Source organism: Aquarana catesbeiana, linkage group LG07, assembly GCF_042186555.1.
Source record: "Aquarana catesbeiana isolate 2022-GZ linkage group LG07, ASM4218655v1, whole genome shotgun sequence".
Taxonomy (NCBI): Eukaryota; Metazoa; Chordata; class Amphibia; order Anura; family Ranidae; genus Aquarana; species Aquarana catesbeiana.
In genome coordinates this window covers 99,195,089-99,220,613 of record NC_133330.1, presented here as the reverse complement: position 1 = coordinate 99,220,613, position 25,525 = coordinate 99,195,089, and the positions used below count along the sequence as shown (strand labels likewise).

Sequence of the window (25,525 nt, the reverse complement as noted above, 5' to 3'; positions counted from 1 at the left end):
TTGTTCTCTGACTTCCCTTTTTCTCACCTCCAAACTTCATGTATCACCCCACAGATTGGCAAATTTCCATTAAGCGCTCTTGGGTCTTCTGGATTATAGTGTCATTGCCCCAGGGGCTGTGGTGGAACAATTTCAGGTTATTTTTTTTCTCCAATTTATTCTTTGTCCCATGTACAAAGGGAGCATTCATACTGAATTTCATCTGAATCCAGAAATTCCATATAGAATTCACCAAATTTGTCATCACTTCCCTTCGCCAAAGAGACTTTCTGGCTTTCGGACATCTGTGCCTGTGTGTGTTCCCTCTATCAAGCACACATATTTTTTTTATGCATATAGGCAATATTGAAAAAAATTAAATTAAATAAATATATAAGAATATAAATAAATATATAAATATATAAAAAGTCTCTTCAGTATTGCAGCAGCGCTATATGCCCCAAATAAATAGGGTCCCCTTCTTAATCTGATTCAGAAAGTTCAAACACAGAATTGATAGCCAGAGTGATGTGACTCTGGCTATCAATTCCGTGTTTGAACTTTCTGAATTCTGGTTCTGGTTTTGCATAGGGATAAGGTAGAGTGAGACTCAGGACGTTCTTCTTGCCTAAGGTAGTTTCTCCCTTTCACTTCAAACAGGACATTCTCATTTCTCTGTTCAGTTCCAGTTCACCAAAAGGAAATTTTCCTCCATTTTCTGGTTGTGGTTTGGGCAGTGAGAGTCTGTCAAAGTCTATTTCTTAGTGACTGCTTCTTCAGGAAGACTGATTCCTTTTGCATTCTGGATGGACCCCATAAGGGTACCTGGCTTTCACCATCTTGAGGTGACATAGGCAGACCATCATCTAAACATAGGGTCTGTGAGTGCTTCTTCTCCTTTTGGCATCAGGCAACTTTTCCATGCTTCCAAGGCTACCACCTGATCTTTTGTTTTAGTTTATTAACTTTTACCAGGCAGAAATTTAGGTCTCATCTGATGCAAGCTTTGGATGTCAGCTCCTTGAAGCAATTCTTTAAGCTATAGGCAGTCTCATTTGTATTGTCTTTTTATGGCCTGTTAACTTTTTTGGTCATCCTTCTTCTGGACTGCTTTTGGACATCCCGACAGTCCATGAATTCCTGTGTCACAGGTACCTCCCCTGTATATTTTTAATGGTTGTGAGAAGGGTTATCATGTGCTGGCCAATTGCTTTTTGTTGCCAGTGTCCATTTTTCCTGTAGGAGCAGTGTAACCTGAAAGTCTGTGTCCCCCAATGGAAGCCAAGAAAGGGATTCTATGGTAAGTACAAAAATATATTTAAATAAACTATAAGGTACCTTTACAAAGAAAAAAACTCCTTTTACAGACTTTGTTTTAGAAAATGTATTTAGAGAATACTCACATATAATACTTTTTTTTGGCAGTGCAAAACATATAGGGTGGCAATAAGCAATAATAAATACTGTATGTGGCATGTATACAAAAGACCCACAATCCCACTCATATATTGATGGTACATATTTTATTAAAAGGATTTGCTGCCACCTGCTGGCTAGAAATTCGAATTGTTAGGAACAACAATTGTTAGGAACAATTGTTTGAAACAAAGAAAAGGGTGGGAGAGATTCTTTATTATTATTATTATTATTATTATTATTATTATTATTATTAATAATTTCTTTTGTGTTACTGTATAAAGTGATCAAAACAATGGTGATTATTGCAAATATATGAAACATTTACAGTAACAATACATAAATAAAAAGATAAAATAGGAGAGAGAGTCCATTACAAGCATGGAGACAAGTGGATTTATCAAAGTGATAAAATTATTTCTGCCTTTATAGATCAAAAGGGAATTTCCAAACTTAACAAAGTGGGTGCATAAATCTTCTCAAGACAGTAGCCCGAGCAAATTTTTTTTTAGATTTGCACAAATTTTAAAATGTAATGGTTGGAGAAAAATGCTTTATCGACTTTGTGCTCATTTTGCACAGGGGGTGATGGGTAAGGTGATATACATACCTCTTTCCTTGCTCCCTCGGCAACCAACGCCCTCCTCCACTGTCCTAAATTGTGATTGCTCGATCTGTAATGTATGGGATGAGGTCAGAGAGCTGCAACTGGTCAGAGGCAGAAATGGAAAACTATGAGAGTGAAGAATAAGGTAAGTATATGCATTACCTTATTTATCATCACCTAGGCAAAATGAGCAGGTGACCTTGCAGTAAAGAAGGGGACCCACTGAAAAGGTAAAGATTTTTCTCCCCTAGAGCTTTAAAGGTTATTCTCATTTTTCTTTTTGGAGTATGTAAAGCCTAACTATGTGTGAAAGGCTCACTATGTACAGCCCAGTAAAGTTAAAAAACTGGGAGATCCAAAGAGACCGTGATAGCAAAATGCATGAGTAGTGTTACCTTCACTGAAAACTGCAAGTCCAAACTAGGGTTGCCACCCCATCCTTTGAAAATGGAACACATATGAATTACACAGTTTCTGTGGCTGTGGCTTAAACTTACTTGGTGTCTTATCTCAATTAAATTAGCCTCAGAACCTGTGTAATTCATATGTGTTTGGGTTTAAAGGGATGAGGCCGCAACCCTAGTCCAAACAGTAATCCAAAATTATAAGCAGCTTTGGTTATATGCAGATCTTGACTTCTCATGTAAAGTCAAGCTTAGCCCTGACTCCACCCTCCTCCTGAAACTCCTTATTGGTTCTTTAGTTAGAGTAAGAAATTTTGTTTATATATAACCCCACCAAAAAAAATGTGGCAAATTCGATGGACCAATTGGACCTTTTTCTGCCACCACTTGTTTTTATGTTTCTATTAGTGGTCTTATTGGCTAGTACCAGGCTCATAAAAGTAAAAATCATTGTAACATTTGCCTTACAATGAAGGTAACCTCTTCTTAGGCTTTCTTTTATCATATGCTCCGTTTGAATTTTCCAAGTTTGTGTTAACTTTGACTGCTATAGTTATAAATCTCATTTTGCCATATGTTTTTGTTTAGCTGGGAACTGAATCCCAAATACTGTGACACAGTAAAAGTGACTCCACCCTACAATGAAGGAACCCGACTTCTTGACTTAATAGATCTATCCATCTTGGACTTTTTCATGGGTATGTTAATAAAATGTATTTTTTTCCGATATATTTTTATAAGAAAAGGCAAAAACATTAAACAGAGAGAACCCAATTTTCTGAATTTAAGGCCTCATGCACACAGGACATTACAACAACAGCAGTAGAATTAGCTGTAGAAAGCTGTAGTTGTAAAATTATTTTTGCCGCGTTTTTCAGCTTCTGAGGTTTTTAACTTTTTTTTTAGCAAAACTATACTCCCACAAAAGCTTATGGCTCAAAAATGGTCATAAACGCAGAATAGCCTAGTTTTTCAGTGTTTGCAGCCAGAAAAAAACTCCTCTCAAAACCCACTAGTTCTGGGGGTTTTTTCAGCCAGAAAACACCCCCTGACAAAAAACACTGATAACAGCCTATGTGTGCATGGACACAGAATAAAATGCTGCGGAGTTTACTGGCTGCAGAAAAAAACGCCTGAAGCCAAAAACAGCAGCTGTGAAAATGTCCAGTGTGCATGAGGCCTAAAGAGGATCTTCAGTCAGTTAACTAGAAAATTAAAAGTCAGCATCTACAAATATTGTAGCTGTTGCCTTTTATTAAAAGGACACTTACCTGTCCAGGGATCCAGTGTTGTCCTTATGCAGACTGGTTCTTTGCCGCTCTTCGGGTCCCCAGTGCCGCCTTCTTGGATGTGGGAAGCCATCTGTGACTCCCTATGGCTTTACAGATGGCCTTCCACTGCGAATGCACGAGATGCACTGTGCTTTGTGAATTGACCCACAGCCTCCTGGAACTTGTGACGTGTCCCAGGAGGTTGCAGGTGGAAGGGGTGGACAAACTGCCAGAAATAGGTACCTGCCCCCCCTCCCCACACACTTTTTTTTACAAAAAGTGGAAGTGGAAGGCGAAGTTCCGTTTTAAAGGAGATCTATGTTAACAGTATACACTTTCATTTTATAACATAAGCATTATAACTATTATTTCTTTTATTAGTACAAGTAATTATATAGCGCTGACAATTTTACATATATATTGTACATTCACATCAGTCCCTGCCTTCAAGGAGCTTACAATCTAAGGTCCCTAAATCACATACACATGCTAGGGCCAATTTTGACTACATATCCCATGATACCTTGCTGCCTGCAAGCAGTGATTCCTGTACTGAATCGGCCTCTTTAAACCTTTCCTCTCAGCACTTATGTAGTTCAGACAACAGGCTCTGTGAAATATGTGACACAACAGTGTCTATACTCACGTAAAGAATACATGTCACAATATTTAAGGAAACACAAATGTGGGGATCTTCACAAAGTACAGTACATTTACAAATTTAAAGATTGTTCAGATTAAGAGGAGTAGGTTGGAATTAACTGAAATTTACAGTGGAAATGATATAATAAAATCCGCGCTTGGGAAAATAGGTTGCAGCCTCCCCTAATAGGTTCCCAAGGGAACTTACAAGAGTGGATAAGAGAGATTGGGGAACTGGCACTACCCTGTATGGCCCTAATTGGTTAAAAGAAATGAAATGTTTAGGCTAAGCTCCTATGCCTGACTTATATTACATATAATAGCAGTGTTAGTGTCTCAAAATTTACGAAACTAAAGGTGAACGTGTAGAACAGGTAACACCCATAAGGATGCTTGAAAACCACTAGGTGTGTGAATAGTACCTATTAGTGAATAAGTGTTAAGGGGTAGTTCTGAGAAAGGTTAGGATGCAGCTCAACTGGATAAGTAATGAGATGCACACCCACTCTCGCTCATCCAACCCAGGCTAAATATATACCATACATAAACCAATCCAATAGCATAAATAAAAAAACGTGAATAATCTAAAAGTACAGAACTCTCCACACCTGATTAATGTGAACACTAGTAGTGTATGCACACCCTAATTGACGTGCAAATAAAGTCCACAGCAGTTACATATTACAGGTAAATGTTCAATGTGTATCCAAGTCCTTGGACAAGCGTGGACAAATAAATTAAATAATAACAATAAGTGAGCAAAGAAATGTGATCCAAAATTCCAAAGGATCAGGTGACTTCGGTGCACAGCAGGTATGGTGACTTGGTGCTCCGCCAATGAGTCCCCACTCACCGAAAGTAGTTACCCCTGCAGGGGTAATAGGCATAGAGTGGGCAGCTGAATACGGATCTCCTTCTTGGGTAGCTATGTTACATCCTCTGTACCTCCGTAACCCTGGTCTCTTTACCACACTATGGGAGCCCCTTGTTTTTTCCTATGAGGAATGTGCCGCTTGTTGCTGCGGTGGAGGAATCTAAGAATTCCTGATTGGAGCACACTCCAGAGTTCCACTGAACAAGAGACCAGGGTGACGGAGGTACAGAGGATGTAACATAGCTACCCAAGAAGGAGATCCGTATTCAGCTTCCCACGCTATGCCTATTACCCCTGCAGGGGTAACTACTTTCGGTGAGTGAGGACCCATTGGAGGAGCACCAAGTCACCATACCTGCTGTGCACCGAAGTCACCTGATCCTTTGGAATTTTGGATCACATTTCCTTGCTCACTTATTGTTATTATTTAATTTATTTGTCCACGCTTGTCCAAGGACTTGGATACACATTGAACATTCACCTGTAATATGTAACTGCTGTGGACTTTATTTGCATTCCAATTAGGGTGTGCATACACTACTAGTGTTCACATTAATCAGGTGTGGAGAGTTCTGTACTTTTAGATTATAAGCGTTTTTTATTTATGCTATTGGATTGGTTTATATATGGTATATATTTAGCCTGGGTTGGATGAGCGAGAGTGGGTGTGCATCTCCTTACTTATCCAGTTGAGCTGCATCCTAACCTTTCTCAGAACTACCCCTTAACACTTATTCACTAATAGGTACTATTCACACACCTAGTGGTTTTCAAGCATCCTTATGGGTGTTACCTGTTCTACACATTCACCTTTAGTTTCGTAAATTTTGAGACACTTACACTGCTATTATATGTAATATAAGTCAGGCATAGGAGCTTAGCCTAAACATTTAATTTCTTTTAACCAATTAGGGCCATACAGAGTAGCGCCAGTTCCCCAATCTCTCTTATCTACAGTGGAAATTAATTTACATCATGTTAAAATGTTACATTTTGATCATAGATGTGCTTTAAAGCCTATTCAGCTTTTCACTGCTTCATGCGCAGCAGTTCATTCAGTTTTTTGCTGAACCATATTTTTCTCAATACTTTTAGGAAAGGGGTATATGTGTAACATGGGAGGGAGGGGGAGGAAAACCACATAAAGTACTTAAAGTGGGTGAAGGCTCACTTTAACCACTTAAGAGCTGGCCGTAACTGAACAACAAGGTGGTGCACTAACTGGGGGACCAAGCATATTAGTGATACGATTAGTCATAATTCAGTCTGCTTCTCTTTCAACAAAGTCCCTGTGACAAGTTTATAGATCTGTGCATCCATATCCTTGGGCAGCCAAGTGCAACAGTTTGCAAAGTTCAAAGACAGATAAACGCGACATGTAAACGCGGCAAAACGGACGTTTTAAACGTGGGTCACTATCTGTCAAGTTAAATCATTCAGGAGAGGTTGTAAAAACGTCCCATGTAATGCCCCGTACACACGGTCAGACATTGATCGGACATTCCGACAACAAAATCCATGGATTTTTTCCGACGGATGTTGGCTCAAACTTGTCTTGCATACACATGGTCACACAAAGTTGTCGGAAAATCTGGTCGTTCTGAACGCGGTGACGTAAAACACGTACGTCGGGACTATAGCCAATAGCTTTCGTCTCTTAATTTATTCTGAGCATGCGTGGCACTTTGTGTGTCGGATTTTTGTACACACGATCGGAATTTCCGACAACGGATTTTGTTGTCGGAAAATTTTATAGCAAGCTCTCAAACTTTGTGTGTCGGAAATTCCTATGGAAAATGTGTGATGGAGCCTACACACGGTCGGAATTTCTGACAACAAGGTCCTATCACACATTTTCCATTGAAAAATCCTATCGTGTGTACAGAGCATTAGTGTTTAATTACAAAAACTTAACAAAAAAGGTATCTGGAAAAAAACTGTGTCTGAATCCAAAAACATAAATGTAATACATGGCAGCTTATTAGACTTGATGTGATAGCTGCAATATTTTCCTTTTTTAAGGATTCTTCTGTTCTTGGGTGACAACAAGTACTGTATCTATGGAGGAGCAGCAATGTCACACTAGCTCTGCTGATATGGAATACAAACACATCCTCCCATCCTAATTTTCATGATGATGATCACTTTAAAACTTATAACTAGGGATGAGCCAAACACCCCCCAGTTAGGTTCACACCAGAACTTACGAACAGGCAAAAAATGTATGCAAACACTATTTAAGTCTATGGGATACAAACATGAAACATTAAAAGTGCTAATTTTAAAGGTTTATATGCTTGTAATTGCCATAAAAAGTGTTTGGGGACCTGGGTCCTGCCCCAGGGGACATGTATCAATGCAAAAAAAAGTTTTAAAAACAGCCGTTTTTTTCAGGAGCAGTGATTTTAATAATGTTTAGTGAAACAATAAAAATGAAATATTCCTTTAAATATCGTGCCTGGGGGGTCTCCTTAGTCTGCCTGTAAAGTAGCGCATTTTTTCCGTGTTTATAACAGGACCACAGCAAAATTACATTTCCAAAGGAAAAAATGTCATTTAAAACTGCTCACGGCTGTAATGTATTGTCGGATCCCGGCAATATAGATAAAAATCATTGAAAAAAAAAATGGTGTGAGTCCCCCCCCCAGGGCCTTTACCAGGTCCTTTGGATCTGGTATGAATATTAAGGGGAACCCCACACCAAAAAATTTTTAAAAATTGCGTGAGGGTCCCCCAAAATCCATACCAGTCCCTTCAGGTCTGGTATGGATTTTAAGGGGAACCTCGTGCCAAAATTAAAAAAATATATCCATACCAGACCTGAAGGGCCTGGTATGGATTTTAGGGAGGACCCCCACTACATTTTTTTTTTAAATTCAGGGTTCCCCTTAATATCCATACCAGACCCAAAGGGCCTGGTAATGGACTGGGGGGGGGACTCACGCCATTTTTTTCAGTGATTTTTATGTATATTGCCAGGATCCGGCAATACATTACATCTGCGACCAGTTTTAAATTACATTTTTTCCTTTACAAATGTCATTTTGCTGCTCTCATTCATAACACTATGTACGACCGCTATGTAAGCAGCCTTACATAGTGTGGGGCGTGGCCCCCTGAGCCATGACTGGCCAAAGGCACCATGCCTTCGGCCAATCATGGTTCTCACAGCAGAGCGCGCTGTGATTGGTCAGCTGCATGCTTTGACCAATCAGCAGCCATCAATGCACTGCGATCTCACAGTGCATTGACGGTCACGCAGTGCATTATGGGGCGTTCCACAGGCGCTCGAGTTTCCTGCGAACGCCCCATAATGTTCTAAATTCGGCGAACATCGGGCTCATCCCTACTTATAACATTATCTGAGATTTCAGTTCGATATGCAGTAAACTACTTGGGCAATAGATTTCTATCAGGATCCACCTGCACTATTACCGTGCTTGCAGAAAATGTACTTAAAAAAGAACATAAAAGAAGAGAGTGCAAAGCCGCCCTAGTGTAACTCGGCTTTAATATGGTAAAGTTAAAAACATTACAATGGTCAAACGCACATTGTGTGAAGACAGATACAGCATAAGGATTCCACTGTGGCCGCACTCCTAAAACCACCTCAAAATCCCGACAGGGGAAGGGGGAGCCATGGAGTTCAACCTAGCCTGGATCCTGACAGCATGTCTGAGGCTATCCACCGCCATGCTTGAGGTGCAGATCCTAATGCGCATGCACCTGGTCCAGCCTGTGCTGCTCTCCGAGGACACATGAACCCACACGAGCAGGATACAGGGGGGAAGAGAGTGAGGACGTCAGACCCACTAACTCCCTGGTAATGCGCCAATTTATAGGGGAAGAAAGACGAGCTCACGATGACCCCTCCCCTGTCTCAGATCCTAAAGGTACACAGGAGTAGGGAGGCAAAAAATACTTATGAGAATTAATTATGCTAATTAAGGGATCAACCATGAGACAGAGAGCATACTACTCCCATTAAATGATGCTTTGGTCACTAAACTGACCTCTGTAATCACCCATTTTCACTAATACTCCATTTTAACAAAACTGGGCTATGTATATATATATATATATATATATATATATATATATTATTTTGGTGCAATATTATATATACATACATACACATATTCTCTTTCCTCTCCCATATATTGCACATATGTATTTCATATGGAGATATGTAGAAAAATAAACTTAACTATAACAGGAGAAGGGACGGAGGGGAAAAGAATGTATGATTAGGAACAATCTCTTGTGATAATGAACTACTTGCATATCTCTATCTCTCTCTCTGTATAACCATCTTCCCTCCTCAGATGGAGGCAATATGGATGATAAAAGAATTCAGAGAATATATATGTAGGATTAGCATACAGTATACATACACATATATATATATATATACACACACACATACATACACATATTTCCCAAGGACGTGATATATGTTCTCTGAATTCTTTTGTCATCCATTTTGCCTCAAATCTCTTTGACATATTGTATATATCTTAACAATAACACACCCAAACAGTTTGTCTTTAGCCTACTATGCCATTATTTATTCTTTTCCACAAAAGGCAACCAAGACCGACACCATTATGAGACATTTGAGAAGTTTGGAAATCAAACATTCCTCCTGCATTTGGACAATGGAAGAGGGTAAATAAATAAATATGCTGAGTTTTTAATAAAATCACACTTCATTTTGACTTTTACTAGATGGTAATGTGTACAGGGGACACATGCAGCAATAAGAAGGTAAGCAAATAGAAGATTAAAACAAAAAGGTCACCTTGGATCTAGAACAAATCAATTTGGGTAGACCATGGCAAAAAAGGAGAAACAAGTTTAGGGAAAGCTTGTAAGTTAAAGTGGAACTTCAATTAGAAAATGAAGTTCTGAAAGATCACTTCAGGCTGGCTACTTTTGCAAGTATATAGCTATGTAAAATATCAAAAATAAGTGCCTATTCTTTTTAAGATCCAGTAATGCAGTGTCTCACCCTCCTCTGCACATGCTCAGTTGCTCTCTATTCTCGGCACTGTGTCTAAAATCAGAGCCACTAGAGGCCGATCAGATGACAGTATTAAGATTTACTGTTGCTGAAGGGGGAAGAAAGCAACAGTAATGACACAGACTGTGCAGAGGGAACATAGATTTGAGAAGGGGAAAAGGAAAGCAGGAGAGGTGGCAGGACAAACTCTGCTGCCAGGGGGAGACAAAAGACTTACATTTACAAGGATAGTGTTTTATCTCCCTGATATTCTCTCCTTTCTCCCTCATCTTCAGCCTGTGAACTTCAGCACTGTAAAGCTTCTGTTAACCTTCCTCTCTAGCAATGGTGGCCCGTAATGCACGGCGCAGGGGCACCGCCCCCCCATCCATGCGTTCGGCCCCCTAATCTACATTCGGAGCACCGGACACATGGATTCCAATGTTGTCTTTTTTTTTTTTACCACATGATTAGGCTACAAGAAAGGGTGGGCTTGGGGGACAGAGCACTGCATTCCGAGCCCACCCAGTTGTGTGACAATAGCGACTGAATATTCGCTATAGTCATCCTGATTCTCCTCCCAGCCAATCAGGAAGTGGGTCATAAGACCCCTTAACCGATTGGCCGAAAGGAGAACTGATCCTAGTGGCCGCTTAGGAGGAGGAGGGAGGAGACGCACGGTGGAAGCCACTGTGATGCAGAGGAGAGGCAGGGGAAAGCCACTGCCTGTCGCCCAGAGAAAGCCCAGAGGGGTAAGTGCGGGGCTGGTGACCGACTGACCGACCGATAGAATGCATTAACATAAAAAAACCTTCTGTCTTTACAACCCCTTTAAGCTTTGACAATATGACCTGGAAGCTGATTGGTTTCTATGCAGAGCTGCACCAGATTTTGCACTCTCCAGTTGGAGTAAATCAACCCCAATGTTCGCTGAATGTCAGATTTGTCTGCTTTATAAATATGCCCCTTACATTTTATAATGAATTTGATTTCTTTTCCTTAATATTTGGTTAATGCAGTATGCATCTGAGCTGCTTTTTTCCCACTCAAGTCAATGTACTATATATACAAACAGAGGACCTCAGAAGCTGTTTAAAAGTGTCTCTAAGGCATGACATAACTCTAAAAGCAGTCAACGTTTGCGAGTTTAAAGACTGTGCCTAGTTGTTCTCTGAAAGGGAAAGAATGTCCACTACAAGTTATACTTTGTTAGGCCCCTTTCAGGTGGACTGGAATCTGTCCAAATGGATCCTCCTGCTCAGCAGGGGATCTTTTTGCTGATCCCTGCTATGCAGAGCAGACAAGGACACAGCCCGCTGTTCTCTATGGGGCAGTTGGATGGGGACAGACTGCCTGTCCATTTCCATCCAAATGTCATCTAATCCGATCCGCCAGACGGATGGGGAACGGATCCCATCTGTCTGTTTTTAGCAGACCTTATTGAATCGTATGCCATCGGGTGACAGTGGGCACGCGTCCGCTGACATCAGCTGCCCCAAAGAGAACAATAGGTGGTCCAACTGGATCTGCCTGAAAAATAGACAGACAGAGCCGATTGGTCCGCTGGTGTGAAAGGGAGCTAAAACAGATGACTAGAGCAGCCAGAGTGCCCCTTATCCAATCCTCATACACTTCACTGAACCCTACAGGCAACAATCCTTCTGTGTGCACATGTACACGTACTATTCAGATGCTTTGCACCGATCTTAACAAAGCAGCCTGAGAGTAGCCCAGCAGAGGTGAGGTTCAGACAGCCTCTTAAAAGTCCACTAGTCCATAGTTGAAAAGGGTAATTGATCAAGAAGTGAAAATTAAGTTGAAACAATAGGGCCTGTGTGCATAGGTGTAACTGATTTGCATTAGAAGTACTTTGAGTTGCTTCTGAGAAAACAATTGCTCATGCACTTAAACCCTTCTTCTGAAATTTTAAGAGGGATCAAAAACAAAAATGGCTGATATATAATTGTGCAAGATGATTGTTTAAAAGGCTTAGGACCCGTGAGAGCAAATAATGTTGGGAAAATAAAATATGTAAGATATTTACTTTAGGATCATATGTTTTTCTAGTTGAAAGCAGAAGACAAATACACAATTAAAAGAAAGCAAAGACTGTGATAGTAATAAGTGCTTGGCAATTTGTTTGGTGTGAAAAAATAAGGACGCATAAAACCTTGGGTCTTTTTTAAAGTGTAGTATGAGTCCAGTGGTAGGCAGGTAGGTCTTCTTCTGCCTGTATATAATCTTTGTATATAACATATAATCTTTTACTCTAGCCTTGAAACCATATTTGGAGTCTCAGAATTGGCTCTGAAATAGGTTAAATTCATATCTCACTGATCGCTGTCACTTTGCTTCTCTTGGTTGATTCCAGTCTGAAGTCGGTCCAGTCAAGTATGGTGTTCCTCAGGGCTCAATCTTGGGTCCCTTACTTTTTAGCATGTACATGTTTCCACTTGGCCAACTGCTTAGATCACACAGGCTCAATTATCACTTCTATGCTGATGAGACTCAGATATACATCCACACTAAACCGGATTCTACTTTAGCTGCTTCTCTCCTATTGAACTGTATTTGTGATATGAAAAATTGGATGGCCCATAATTTCCTTCAATTAAACTGAAACTGAAGTCATACTTATTGGCAGCTCCCCCCCCCCAATCAATTACGTAAGGCCAGTCCTAATCGCTTATTTATAGATGGCACTGTACTTGAGCTTCAGTCTAAATTGAGAAATCTAGGGGTGATATTTGATGCTAGTTTAACCTTTGAGCCACATGTACAAAATGCTGTCAGAACATCTTTTTTCCACTTTGAACCTTGCTTTGCTACATCCTATGCTATCATACACTGTAGCTGAAAAGCTTATTCATACATTTGTGTTCTCTTGACTTTAGTGCTGCAATGCTCTAATCGGACTATATCCAAGATTTTAGTAATGAAAACAGTATCATTAGTAATAATCAATGAGGATTTATGAAGGATCGTTCTTGCCAGACCATTCTATTATCGTTCTACGAAGAAGTGAGCTGCCATCTAGATAAAGGAAGGCCTGTGTATCTAGATTTTGCAAAGTCATTTGATACAGTTCCCTACAAGCATTTACTTTACAAACTGAGGTCTGTTGGCATGGACCATAGGATGAGAACCTGGAGTAAAAACAGGCTACAGGGGTGGTTCTAAAGGGCGGTGATAAATAGTGAGTACTCGGAATGGTCTGGTGTGGTAAGTGGGGTCCCCCAAGGATATGTCTTGTGACCAATTCTGTTTAATTTATTCATAAAAGATATAGAAGGTGTGGCGGACTGGTGTCTTTTTTTCAACCTTACTGACTAGGTGACTATTTTAAAGCAGAGCTAAAGGAAATAAACATACTTCTCTAACAAAAAAAGGGGGATAAGACGCTACTGATTGTCAGATTGCATCAAAAAGCTGAAAGGATAATTAATCATCTGTCATTCTACCATTTAAGTGTGGGTCAGCATACCATAAATAACATAGCAAAAGAAGGGAGGGAAGGGGTAACCTCCAAAGAAAAAAGTAGGTATAAAGCAGCCCCAGAGAGTATGTGAAAAAATTAAGTATACTTTACTGGACTAATTAAAACTTACATAGAATAATAGAAACCTCAACCCAGCACTAAAATAACAACATTGTTATTAATATAAAAGCAAACACACAGGGCCCAGACTCACATAGACGAAACAGTAAGCAAATGCGCCCCGAGCCCATCCTTTTTCAAGCCAATTAACCACTTCAGCCCCAGAAGAATTTACCCCCTTCCTGACCAGAGCGTTTTTTGCGATTCGGCACTGCGTCGCTTTAACTGACAATTGCGCAGTTGTGTGACGTGGCTCCCAAACAAAATTGACGTCCTTTTTTTCCCCACAAATAGAGCTTTCTTTTGGTGGTATTTGATCACCTCTGCGGTTTTATTTTTTGCGCTATAAACAACAAAATAGCGAAATTTTGAAAAAAACGCATTATTTTTAACTTTTTGCTATAATACCCCCAAAAAGTAATTTAAACATTTTTTTTTTCCTCAGTTTAGGCCGATACGTATTCTTCTACATATTTTTGGTAAAAAAATTATCGCAATAAGCGTTTATTGATTGGTTTGCACAAACGTTATAGCGTTTACAAAATAGGGGATAGTTTTATGGCATTTTTATTAATCTTTTTTTTTTTTACTAGTAATGGTGGCGATCAGCGATTTTTATTGTGACTGCGACATTATGGCGGACACATCAGACATTCTTGACACATTTTTGGGACCATTGTCATTTATACAGCAATCAGTGCTATAAAAATGCACTGATTCCTGTGTAAATGACACTGACAGTGAAGGGGTTAACCACTAGGGGGCGGGGAGGGGTTAAGTCAGTACTAGGGAGTGTTTTCTAACTGTAGGGGGGATGGGCTAGCTGTGACACATCACTGATCTCTGCTCCCGATGACAGGGAGCAGAGATCAGTGACACTGTCACTAGGCAGAACGGGGAGATGCTGTTTACATCAGCATCTCCCCGTTCGTCCTCTCCGTGAGGCGATCGCAGGTATCCCCGCAGCGATTGAGTTTGCGGGACCCACAACCCGACTCACGGAGCTCCCGGCTGGCGCACGCTGCCGGTGGGAAATTCAATGGGACTTACCTGTACGCCCATTTGCCCAGCCATGCCATTCTGCCGACGTACATCGGCATGCGCCAGTCGGGAAGTGGTTAAAGCCTCAGGCTCTAATCATGTGCTTGAAAAAAAAAAGAAACCTCATAGAAAGCTATGAGTTTGGCACTCTGCATGCAAACCACACCCAAACTAGGGGGGTGTTGCCCCTTTACCCCTTATGGACCGGCTGCTGCTGGTAATGACTCTACAAAGTTCACTCTTTGGTCCACTTAATTTTATATATTTACAATATACATGGTGATCATACCCCCATTAATAGCCTTTTTAAGAGAGAATAAATTCAGTTAAACTAATCTTTGCTCAGAGCTGAAATCAGGAAGAACTCTATAACAGGCAGTAAGCAGGGGTGGGGGAAGATGCCCCTTTAAAGAATTATCAGGCAGTCAAAAATGCATCCTGCCACTGGACCCCATAGCAGCAGCCTGATCTGCGATGTTATACCAGTTATACCAATGGACAAATAACTGTATGAGTAGCAAAAGACATTAGTGTAGCCTTATTCAGCTAGGGTGCCTTGAGGTTTCTTCAGGGGTGCCTTGGCCTTCCCAAAAATTGTATACAAGCCAGCAGGTGGATCAAGCTTCCCTTTTAGTTACACAAAGCTACAGGCTTTCATTATGCCCCATTATGACCTTCTAGCCATCGTCATCCTAACAACCGATGGCATCATCAGTTGATAAGGAGGATGTTGGTCACCTGCATGGCATCATTTTTGACCCTCCTCTACCCCTCTCCATTAACACTGGGGTCACAATAGCTGATTGATGTAGAGAAATTGAGGGAGAAGAGAAATTGTGGAATACCAGTTAGTACCAGTGTGCAAAAGTGTATTTTGCTTTGGAAGAATAAATCACCTCTATCGTTGGGTGTCCTATGTGTGGATGTTGCTGCATTATGTAAAACTATTATAATAGTTTTTTACTTTGTAGAATAGAGTGCCTTGAGCAGAATTTTAAAGGGTGCCTTGACTGAAAAAAAAGGTTGAGAAACACTGCATTGGTCAATGACCATATTAACATATTTTATTTTGTAGGTTTGGACGTCATTCATATGATGACCTTTCCATTCTGGCTCCTCTTCAGCAGTGTTGCAGGTCAGTAGATGTGAATAAAGCTTGATTTTATATTATAATAATGTACAGAGATTTGATAGTTTAGGTAACACAGTCCAGGAAACAGATACTACCAATCTTCCAATGATGCAAACAAAACTACCATTCTACTGTTGGACATAATCTATCAGCCACCTTGTTCAACAATTTTAGCAGTTTTATCATATGGAGCTAATGACAGCAGAAATGATAGGTAAGAGAAGAAAAGTTTCATTAGGTCAAAGCTCTCACTTTTATGTGTGAAAAACACCTACATTCTGACATCTTTTCGAAAAGTTCACTTGTTAATTACATTGTGGTTTTGGTTAAGGATCATTGTGTTTGCAATATAAAAGAGTTCTTGTGTCTGCCTGGTCTCTAATTATGTGTCATTTTATCTTTCACATACTTCTTATTGCCTAAACCTCTTTGTCTTTGTCTAACACTGCATTTCTACACATTAATTGCTCCAAACGTTTTTTTTTTGTTTTTTTTTACCAATATCTAACTTCTTGTACATGTAAACTAATATTTTTACTTTACAGTTCTTTTTTAAATGTTTTATAAATGGTAAGTATTCAAGACTGTAAATGTTTCCTTTTACTTTGTAGCATATATACGTATTATACACCACTAAATAAATTTTTCTAAATTTTTGGGAACTGGTGGAATATCCTTATGTAATCCTTCTACCTTCAGTCTCTTGAGGTCCATTGCAATGCATTACTGCACACATATTTTAATGTGTGGTATTTTGCGCATTAACATGTGAGCAATAGACCAAAGAAGTGGACCCGTAGCATAAGAACAGAGCACCATAATGCACAGGGTTGGTTCTGATGTGTTGGGACTGCAAGGTGGTCCTTTGCTGCTCCTGAAATGTCCAGTTAAAAAACTGATTCAATAGGCTTGAGGCATCCATGTGTTGGGGGTGAGGTGAACCGTGTACAGCGATTTCTATAACTCAATGATTTAGTTCACATCTTTATTAAAGTGTATCTAAACCCACAATCATGTTATACAGTATTTTGAAGATTAGCAGTCTTTAGGTGAGATGGATGTATTTTCTTTTTTTCAGGCTTTTTATACATTTTTTTTCAGCTTGCTATCTTGTGAATAACTGTCAGAGCTGGGCTCAGCCCTTCCTTCTCTAAACTGGCCGCTCAGCTGTCGGCTAATTGCCAGCTCCTATCTCTCCATAGTTACTCAGCTGCTGTTGATATCCTGCTCGTCAGTCCTGCCTACTTAAGCCGTCCAGTCTAGAGGAGCTCTGCCTTCGCCTTGCTCAACATCACAGAAATATCTCCTGCGATCCTGTTCAAGACTTGCTTTGCTGACATCCCTTCTGGCTCCAGATCCTGCTTGCTGTTCCACTACATTGATCCCTTAATTCAGGCTTGGCTGACTACCTGTTCCGGTTACTGAACTTTGGCTATGTTTTGACTACGTTTGTTCTTTTTACTTTTATTATTAAACAAGTGTGATTTAACTGTACTTCTGAATCGGCCTGATGGTTTCTGACAGTAGGCGAAGGCCATGAATTCAGAAGATGCAGTCAATCCACTTGTTAGTAATACTTTTTCCAGATTGGATGAACTGGATCACCGCGTGGATCAGTTTGCCATGGCCTTACAAATGCATTGGCTTACCTGGAATCTCCCACTCTGGCTCCGGTACAACCTATGTTGCAGGCCGACCCTGCTGCTGCTCCAGTCTTTGTGCAGGCACCCGTCCAGGAAACTCCCGAACCTTGAGGTCACGGACAGACCTTAGGTGGCGTTGCTTCATCCCCAGTTATCCAGAAGGATAAGCCCCTGGTTTTGGTCACCCTTTTTTGGGGTGAATCGTCCCTCGAGATACAGGCTCTAATTGACTCTGGGGCTGCAGGCCTGTTCATTGATGCTACCTTTGTATTGAAGCACTCAATTCCGCTGCAGCTGCGTGACACTCCACTTGCCATTGAGGCTCTTGACGGGAGACCTCTACAGCCTACTCATGAGACGGTTCCGTTTTCCATAGCCATAGGGGCTCTTCACCATGAGATAATCCAATTCCAAGTTATTTCCTCACTTAAGTTTCTGCTGGTTATTGGTTATCCTTGGTTACAGAGGCATAACCCCTCTTTTGATTGGCTCCGTGCTGAGGTTCTCTTCTGGTAACCACAATGCAGTGAGACATGCTTCCAGAAGGTAGCCAAGGTCCTGTGCACCTCTTCACTCTCCTCCCTGCCAGAGGAGTACCGCCATTTTAGCGATGTCTTTGACAAAGGTCAAGCCAGTAGTTTGCCTCCACACTGGCCTTATGATTGCGCAATTGACTTTCAACCTGGTGCCATACCCCCTCTTAGCCGTGTTTACCCTTTGTCGATCTTGGAGGATAAGGCCATGGAGGAGTACGCACTTTCTCGAGCTTTCATCCGCAAATCCTTGTCTCCTGCTGGTGCTGGATTCTTCTTTGTGAAGAAGAAGAGTGGTGAACTGAGACCTTGTATTGATTATATGGGTTTCAATCGTTCCACGATTAAGAATACCTATCCGATTCCGTTAATTACGGAATTGTTTGACCGCCTCAAGGGAGCAACGGTTTTCACGAAGCTTGATTTGAGAGGGGCATACAATCTCGTGAGGATTAAGGAGGGCGACGAGTGGAAAACTGTGTTTAATACCAGAACAGGCCATTATGTGTACCTCATAATGCCGTTTGGCCTTTATAATGCCCCGGCAGTTTTCCAGGAATTTATAAGCAATGTCCTCCGATTTCTTTTTTCTTGTAAAAAAAAATGTCCTCTGAGAATTGTTGCAGTTATGTGTGGTGGTTTATCTCGATGATATACTCATATTTTCCAAGTCCCTGGAGAGATGTCTGTCGTGTGCTTCAGAAACTAAGAGAGAACCATCTCTATTATAAATTGGAGAAGTGCGAGTTCCATCGTCAACAGGTTAAATTCCTGGGTTATGTCATTTCCACTGCTAGTTTTCGATGGACCCAGAGAAACTTTCGGCAGTTCTACAGTGGCCCTGACCCGTGGGTTTACGTCCTCTGCAGCATTTCCTGGGCTTTGCCAACTATAATCGGAAGTTTATTCGTAACTTCTCGTCTCTGGTCAAGCCTCTGACTGATATGACCAGAAAGGATGGTAACCGACAGAGTTGATCTCCAGGGTCCATTAAGGCCTTTGAGAGTCTCAAGGCTGCCTTTGTTTCTGCTCCTGTGTTGGCACATCCTGATCCTACATTACCTTTTATCCCTGAGGTTGATGCTTCTAAGACTGGTGTTGGTGCCCATCTGTCTCAACGTCCTAACTCTGAGAGCGCTATGCATCCTTGTGGCTACTTTTCCAAGAAATTGCCACCTGTGGAGTGCAATTACGAGATTGGTGACAGAGAGCTGTTGGCGATCATTTTAGCCCTGAAAGAATGGAGACATCTCCTCGAAGGTACCACTGTGCTGGTTCTCATTCTTACTGACCATAAGAATCTCACATTCTTGTCTGAGGCTAAATTCTTGTCTGAGGCTACAGTGGCCCTGACCCGTGGGTTTAGGTCCTCTGCAGCATTTCCTGGGCTTTGCCAACTATTATCGGAAGTCTATTCATAACTTCTCGTCCCTGGTCAAGCCCCTGACTGATATGACCAGAAAGGATGATAACCGACAGAGTTGATCTCCAGAGTCCATTAAGGCCTTTGAGAGTCTCAAGGCTGCCTTTGTTTCTGCTCCTGTGTTGGCACATCCTGATCCTAAATTACCTTTTATCCCTGAGGTTGATGCTTCTGAGACTGGTGTTGGTGCCCTTCTGTCTCAACGTCCTAACTCTGAGAGCGCTATGCATCCTTGTGGCTACTTTTCCAAGAAATTGTCACCTGTGGAGTGCAATTACGAGATTGGTGACAGAGAGCTGTTGGCGATCATTTTAGCCCTGAAAGAATGGAGACATCTCCTTGAAGGTACCACTGTGCTGGTTCTCATTCTTACTGACCATAAGAATCTCACATTCTTGTCTGAGGCTAAACGCCTTTCTCCCAGAAGAGCGCGATGGGCTCTTTTCTTGTTAAGTTTCAATTACATTGTCTCATTCTTACCCGGTACTAAGAATGACACCTTGTCACGACAATTTTTCTCCGCTTCCAGTCTCTGTACTGCCATGCTCCAGACTTACCATTTTCCCAAGGCTGCTGGCTACCCTGGAAAGAATCAACTCTTTTGGGCCATTTCCCAACAATTCTGGTTGCCTAGTCTACGTGCTGATGTAACTGCCTTCGTAGCTGCCTGTTCCGTGTGTGCTCAGAGTAAGACTCCACGACACCTTCCAGTGGGCTTCCTACAACCCAAACCCAATGGAGAGAGGGGTAGTCAGTTTGTGTCCTGGTTCTGGCGAGCCTTTTGTGCACAGTTGGGAATTCAGCTTGCTTTCTCCTCTGCGAATCACCCGCAGTCTAATGGGGCCACATAACGAGCCAATTGGTCCTTGGAGCAATTTCTACATTGCTATATTTCTGACCATCCTAACAACTGGTCAGACCTATTACTGTGGGCAGAGTTTGCTCACAACAGTGCCTTGAATTCTGCTTTCCGATTGTCCCCGTTTATGGCGAATTATGGTTTCCAACCTTCCATGTTGCTTGACTCGTTTGTTCCGCGAAATATTCCTGCATTAGAGGAGCATCTCCGTGGTCTTCGTTCCACCTGGGCACAAGTCCAGGAGGCTGTGGGACATGCTAATGATAGGTTCAGACTCCATGCTGAACGCAGACGGCTGTCTGAGCCTTCCTACCAGGTTGGAGACAGGGTCTGGCTGTCAGCCTGTCATCTCACTGAAGTTCGCACCTCGGTTTATTGGGCCTTTCCGTATTCTTCGCAGGATTAACCAAGTGGCTTATGCATTAAACCTTCCTTCTAATATGCATATTTTGAATGTATTTCATGTCTCCTTATTAAAACCTTTGGTCTGCAACCGCTTTACCACCCTGGTGCCACGTCCTCACGCTGTACAGGTTGAGGACCTTGAGGAGTATGAAGTACAGTCCATTGACTCTCGTAGGTTCCGTAGGCGCATACAGTACCTGGTGCATTGGAAAGGGTACAATCCGGAGGAACGCTCTTGGGTGTCATCCTCAGACGTACATGCCTCTGTCCTCCTCTATGATTTCCATAGACGTTTTCCCCTCAAGCCTGGTGGTCCTCCGAGGGGGAGGGGTCATTGAGGGGGTACTGTCAGGGCTGGGCTCAGCCCTTCCTTCTCTAAACTGGCCGCTCAGCTCTCAGCTAATTGCCAGCTCCTATCTCTCCACAGTTACTCGGCTGCTGTTGATATCCTGCTCATCAGTCCTGCCTACTTAAGCTGTCCAGTCCAGAGGAGCTCTGCCTTCGCCTTGCTCAACATCACAGAAACATCTCCTGCGATCCTGTTCAAGACTTGCTTTGCTGACATCCCTTCTGGCTCCAGATCCTGCTTGTTGTTCCACTACATTGATCCCTGAATTCTGGCTTGGCTGACTATCCGTTCTGGTTACTGAACTTTGGCTATGTTTTGACTACGTTTGTTCTTTTTACTTTTGTTATTAAACAAGTGTGATTTAACTGTACTGTCTTGGCCTGATTTCATGGTTTCTGATAATAACACACTTCCTGTCCTTGGTGGCTTTGCTCACTCCCCCTCTGTAGCTATGGAGGAAGCCATGGTTTGTCACCCATGCTGGACTTCAAGGATGCCAGCCTTTGTTCATGTCCATTACATGGGTATGTGAAAATTAATATTTTATGGAAGAAAAATAAGGTTGCTTTTCCTTTCAGTTCAGCTCACAGGAAGTGACATGAACACTGCATTTATGGCAAGATCAGCAGATATGTTCTGTATTTCCTAAAAATGTTTTTAGCCTTACAAATGAAAACAAATGCAGCCATCATATCTAAAGTCTAATAGCTGTAATATATTACATTTTTGTCCATGGGTTTAATTATATTTTAATATTCAAAGAAGAGTACAGCCAATGCATTCTGGAGACTGAGGCACCCTCTTCTTCAGGATTAACACAGGAGATCATTTGGTAACAACTGTAGAAAAACACGTAAATGCATACACATAAATAGTACTGGATCACAATTTTACAACTCGATAAAGATTGCTGGTTTAGTGATGACACTAATTTATTAATAGAATCCTAGAGGGGATTTATATATATAAAAATCTCCTAAAAATATAAAAATAAATTGTAAAAGTGTAAAAACAAGTTTAAAGGATATTAAAGGAGCTAAGATGTAAATTGATTGATTTAATACAAATTTGAATATGATAAAAAATTTGACACTGACCTAACATATTTTTTTCATTACAAGACATAGGCACGTACATTTTTACTATGGGTTATATTTAGCTACCTTCAGGTGACTGGACACCTGCAAAAAGGCTGCAAGGACACCCCCCCCCATATACTCCCTCCCACTCACCTTCATTTTTTTGATAGTGTATTTAGGTGATGGACCTCTTTTCTGTTATGAGTTTATATGTTTCTCTCTGATGATTCTTCTATCAAGCTTTCTGGCTGCACAATAGCCACTGCAGCTTTCTTTGCCTCTTCTGGATTGGTTGACTCCTCAGCTGACCCTTGGAGGACTGTATGCAGACCCTGCCTAATGAAACAAGAATAAGGTCAAGCAGCCTGTTATGTTAATGGCATGCACTGGATCCTGCTGTAGGTGCTCCCCTTGGCATACAGTGTAACATGTGGAGCAAGCCACAGGGTGCTTTACAGGTCCAGGGCCATGGTCTTCCACCAGCAGAGCCCTGTCCCAGATGGCCCCTGCAGGGGTATGCCCATTGTGGAGAGTGAAGCCTAGATTGGGGTTTATTCCCTTTTAATCCTGCCTGCTGAGCTACAGCAATGAGTACAGGAGGGAATCCCTTTAAAACATTCATGCCCAGGGTGCTGTTGAAATTTTAGAACCTTTTGGCATGTATTGGTGCCAGTGATCACCCCTCCTGTGATCATGGCTTGGAGCCCCAATGTTCTTAAGATCTCCCTAGTGCCTGCTACAAAACTAAGGCTAGTTGGGAATTGAAAGGATTATATAGTGGGATAGTTTTGCAACATTCTCTTTATTGTCAGTGTCGAGTCACTTGGTACAGGCTAAAGATTCTGTGTCCCATTCTGTACTCCAAGAAGTGGGATTTACTGGTACAGCCAAAATCCTATTTTTATTGTATTAACTAATTATCAAAATCATCAACTGTTTTACACCTTTTTTTACTTTTATTTAATATTAGGACTTTCACGTATATAAATCTTCTATGGATTTTAATCTAATAAATTAGCTTTATCTCAACACCAACAATCTCTCTACCCCACATACTTAAAATAATAAGGAATGGGAAGCCTGGTAGCTGGCCAGTCTACCACAAAGGACATAGGGTCTATTTGGACTATCGCGGTACAGTGGAAAAATAAATTTATTTATACAAAGATACTGGTCATTTACAAATAAAAACATAACAGTTCATATATGTCACCGAAATAGTTAACCCCAAGATTGGGGAATCACAGTGGGACAATTCATCACAGACGTAACTCGACTAGTTGCGCGGACAAAAGCTGCTTCCTCAGGAGAGTCTGTGAATTAATTAACAAAGGGTCAAAATGGCAATATAACTACCAAGAGGCAGAGACAGTAAAAAACTTACAATTATAGCAACATTTAAACAAAATATTTATAGCATAGGGGGGGAGAGAGAGAGCCAAACTGCTTACCCATGTCCCGACAGGCCACGATTGCAAGGCATGACCACCAAAGGGGGGGTCTCCCGCGGCGACTCGGGGGAGCTACAAAACATGATGGACTGAAATCTGGATAAAAAATTAATTGATTTTTTTTAAACTCAGGGTAGATAAGCTGAGGTCGGGAAAGGTGGATAAATGAAAACAATGGGTGAATGTGCTGTGGGCCTACAAAGCCGAACAGTGGTGGACCTGTGAAAAATTAAAAAGTATGAAAATGATCCAGTGAAAGAAATATATTAGGACTTTCATGTATATAAATCTTCTATGGATTTGAATCTAATAAATTAGCTTTATCTCAACACCAACAATCTCTCTACCCCACATACTTAAAATAATAAGGAATGGGAAGCCTGGTCCCCGGCCAGGCTACCACAAAGGACATAGTTGTTGCTATAGAAGGCAGTCCCCCTCCTCTTCCCTACTCAGCACACAGGAAGGCAGATGTAAAAGCAGAGAGTAGAAGGTGGGTGGAATCCATAAGTCAACTGACATTTACAAGATTTTTTTACTGGCTGTCTGGAAACTATGTCTACCTTAAACGTCCAAAAGATTGTTTCCCCTATTTCTATAAACAGATCAGTAAGTAAGTAAGTAAGTCAGTAATGAAACCTGACCTGGTTGGTCTGTAGTTTTGCCAGACAAGTAGTGCATAGTAGACTGGTGTGCATGGCATAAGTTATTTCTTATTCAGATTTTTAAAATGCATAATAAGAGCATCATTATCATTCTACATCAGAACTTGTCCCATGTTATTTTCAAATGCAGAACTAATGGGTTGACATCTGAATCCACCATACAGAGTTTGTTGTTTATCCAAACATTCTGGAATAGACTCCCTTTCTTTACATTTTTGTTGAAATCATGTACTTATTTGATAACGAAAAAACAGCAATCCTATATGCTGCCAAAGCTAATATTACTGTAGTCTTATATTTTAATTAAACCTATGACACACAAAGAAGAATGATACATTTGCAAATAATACTGCTACTTTTAACTCTTGCTAGCATTACCAACTAATCAGTAGTAGAATCAGCAGTTTTTGTACTATTTATTTAAACTTAAAGAAAGCTCCACAGCAGAACCCTAATCTTCTTGGGGAGACAAATACCTTAGGTGTCCTGAAAAGTTTGAAATTTTTAATATGTCAAAAGAAATGTCTAGGCAAATCTCCCTTTCTACCACCCCAGTTTACCCATTGGGTTCCAGATATGGAAGATGAAAAGGGGACTGACAACAGCTGTCGATTTGGGGATTCAGTTCAGGACATAATAATGGCCTTAGGTTAATGGTCAGTATTAGTCAAGAGGAGGTTAAATGCTAACCCCCCCCTCTAAAATAGAAATGCCTTTTTAACTTATCTAAAGCCATGATCACGTGACACCACCATCCCACGTCTTTTTCTCTTTTGTCTACTTCCTGGAACGGACCTCTTTTGAGTGCCCATGTCACTAGACATCATTACAAGGGGATTGCCCAGAGCTTTAAAAGACAGGTTGAGGGTTAAATGTGCAGTGTTTAGTGTGGTGAGGGGGGTAGAGGACACCTATACTTAAAATCTAAACTTTGCTGTAAAACAGGGATTTATTAGCACAGTTTAAAGCAGAACTAAACCCTCCTGCCATTTTCAGCCAAGGAAGCTGCCATAATAGTCTCTGTTTGATCTGCTACTACCATGCATTTGCACATGTGATCATGTGTGACACCAACCATTTGATGGTTTGACAGTTTGGTTAAAAGCACAAGCAAATGTGACAGTAAAAATTTCCAGCATGCCTTAACCACTT

At 41.2% G+C, this 25,525-nt stretch overlaps 1 protein-coding gene across 3 annotated transcripts in view; it reads left to right on the top strand.

Annotated features, from left to right (window-relative positions):
- Positions 1-25,525, top strand: part of LOC141103200 (extracellular serine/threonine protein kinase FAM20C-like) — a 351,969-nt gene that overhangs the window by 300,250 nt on the left and 26,194 nt on the right. For all 3 annotated transcript variants that reach the window (XM_073592535.1, XM_073592534.1, XM_073592533.1), the window contains 3 exons: positions 2,995-3,104; positions 9,780-9,861; positions 15,910-15,969. In XM_073592535.1, the coding sequence (XP_073448636.1) occupies positions 2,995-3,104; positions 9,780-9,861; positions 15,910-15,969 (252 nt within the window). The remainder of the gene's footprint in view (positions 1-2,994; positions 3,105-9,779; positions 9,862-15,909; positions 15,970-25,525) is intronic.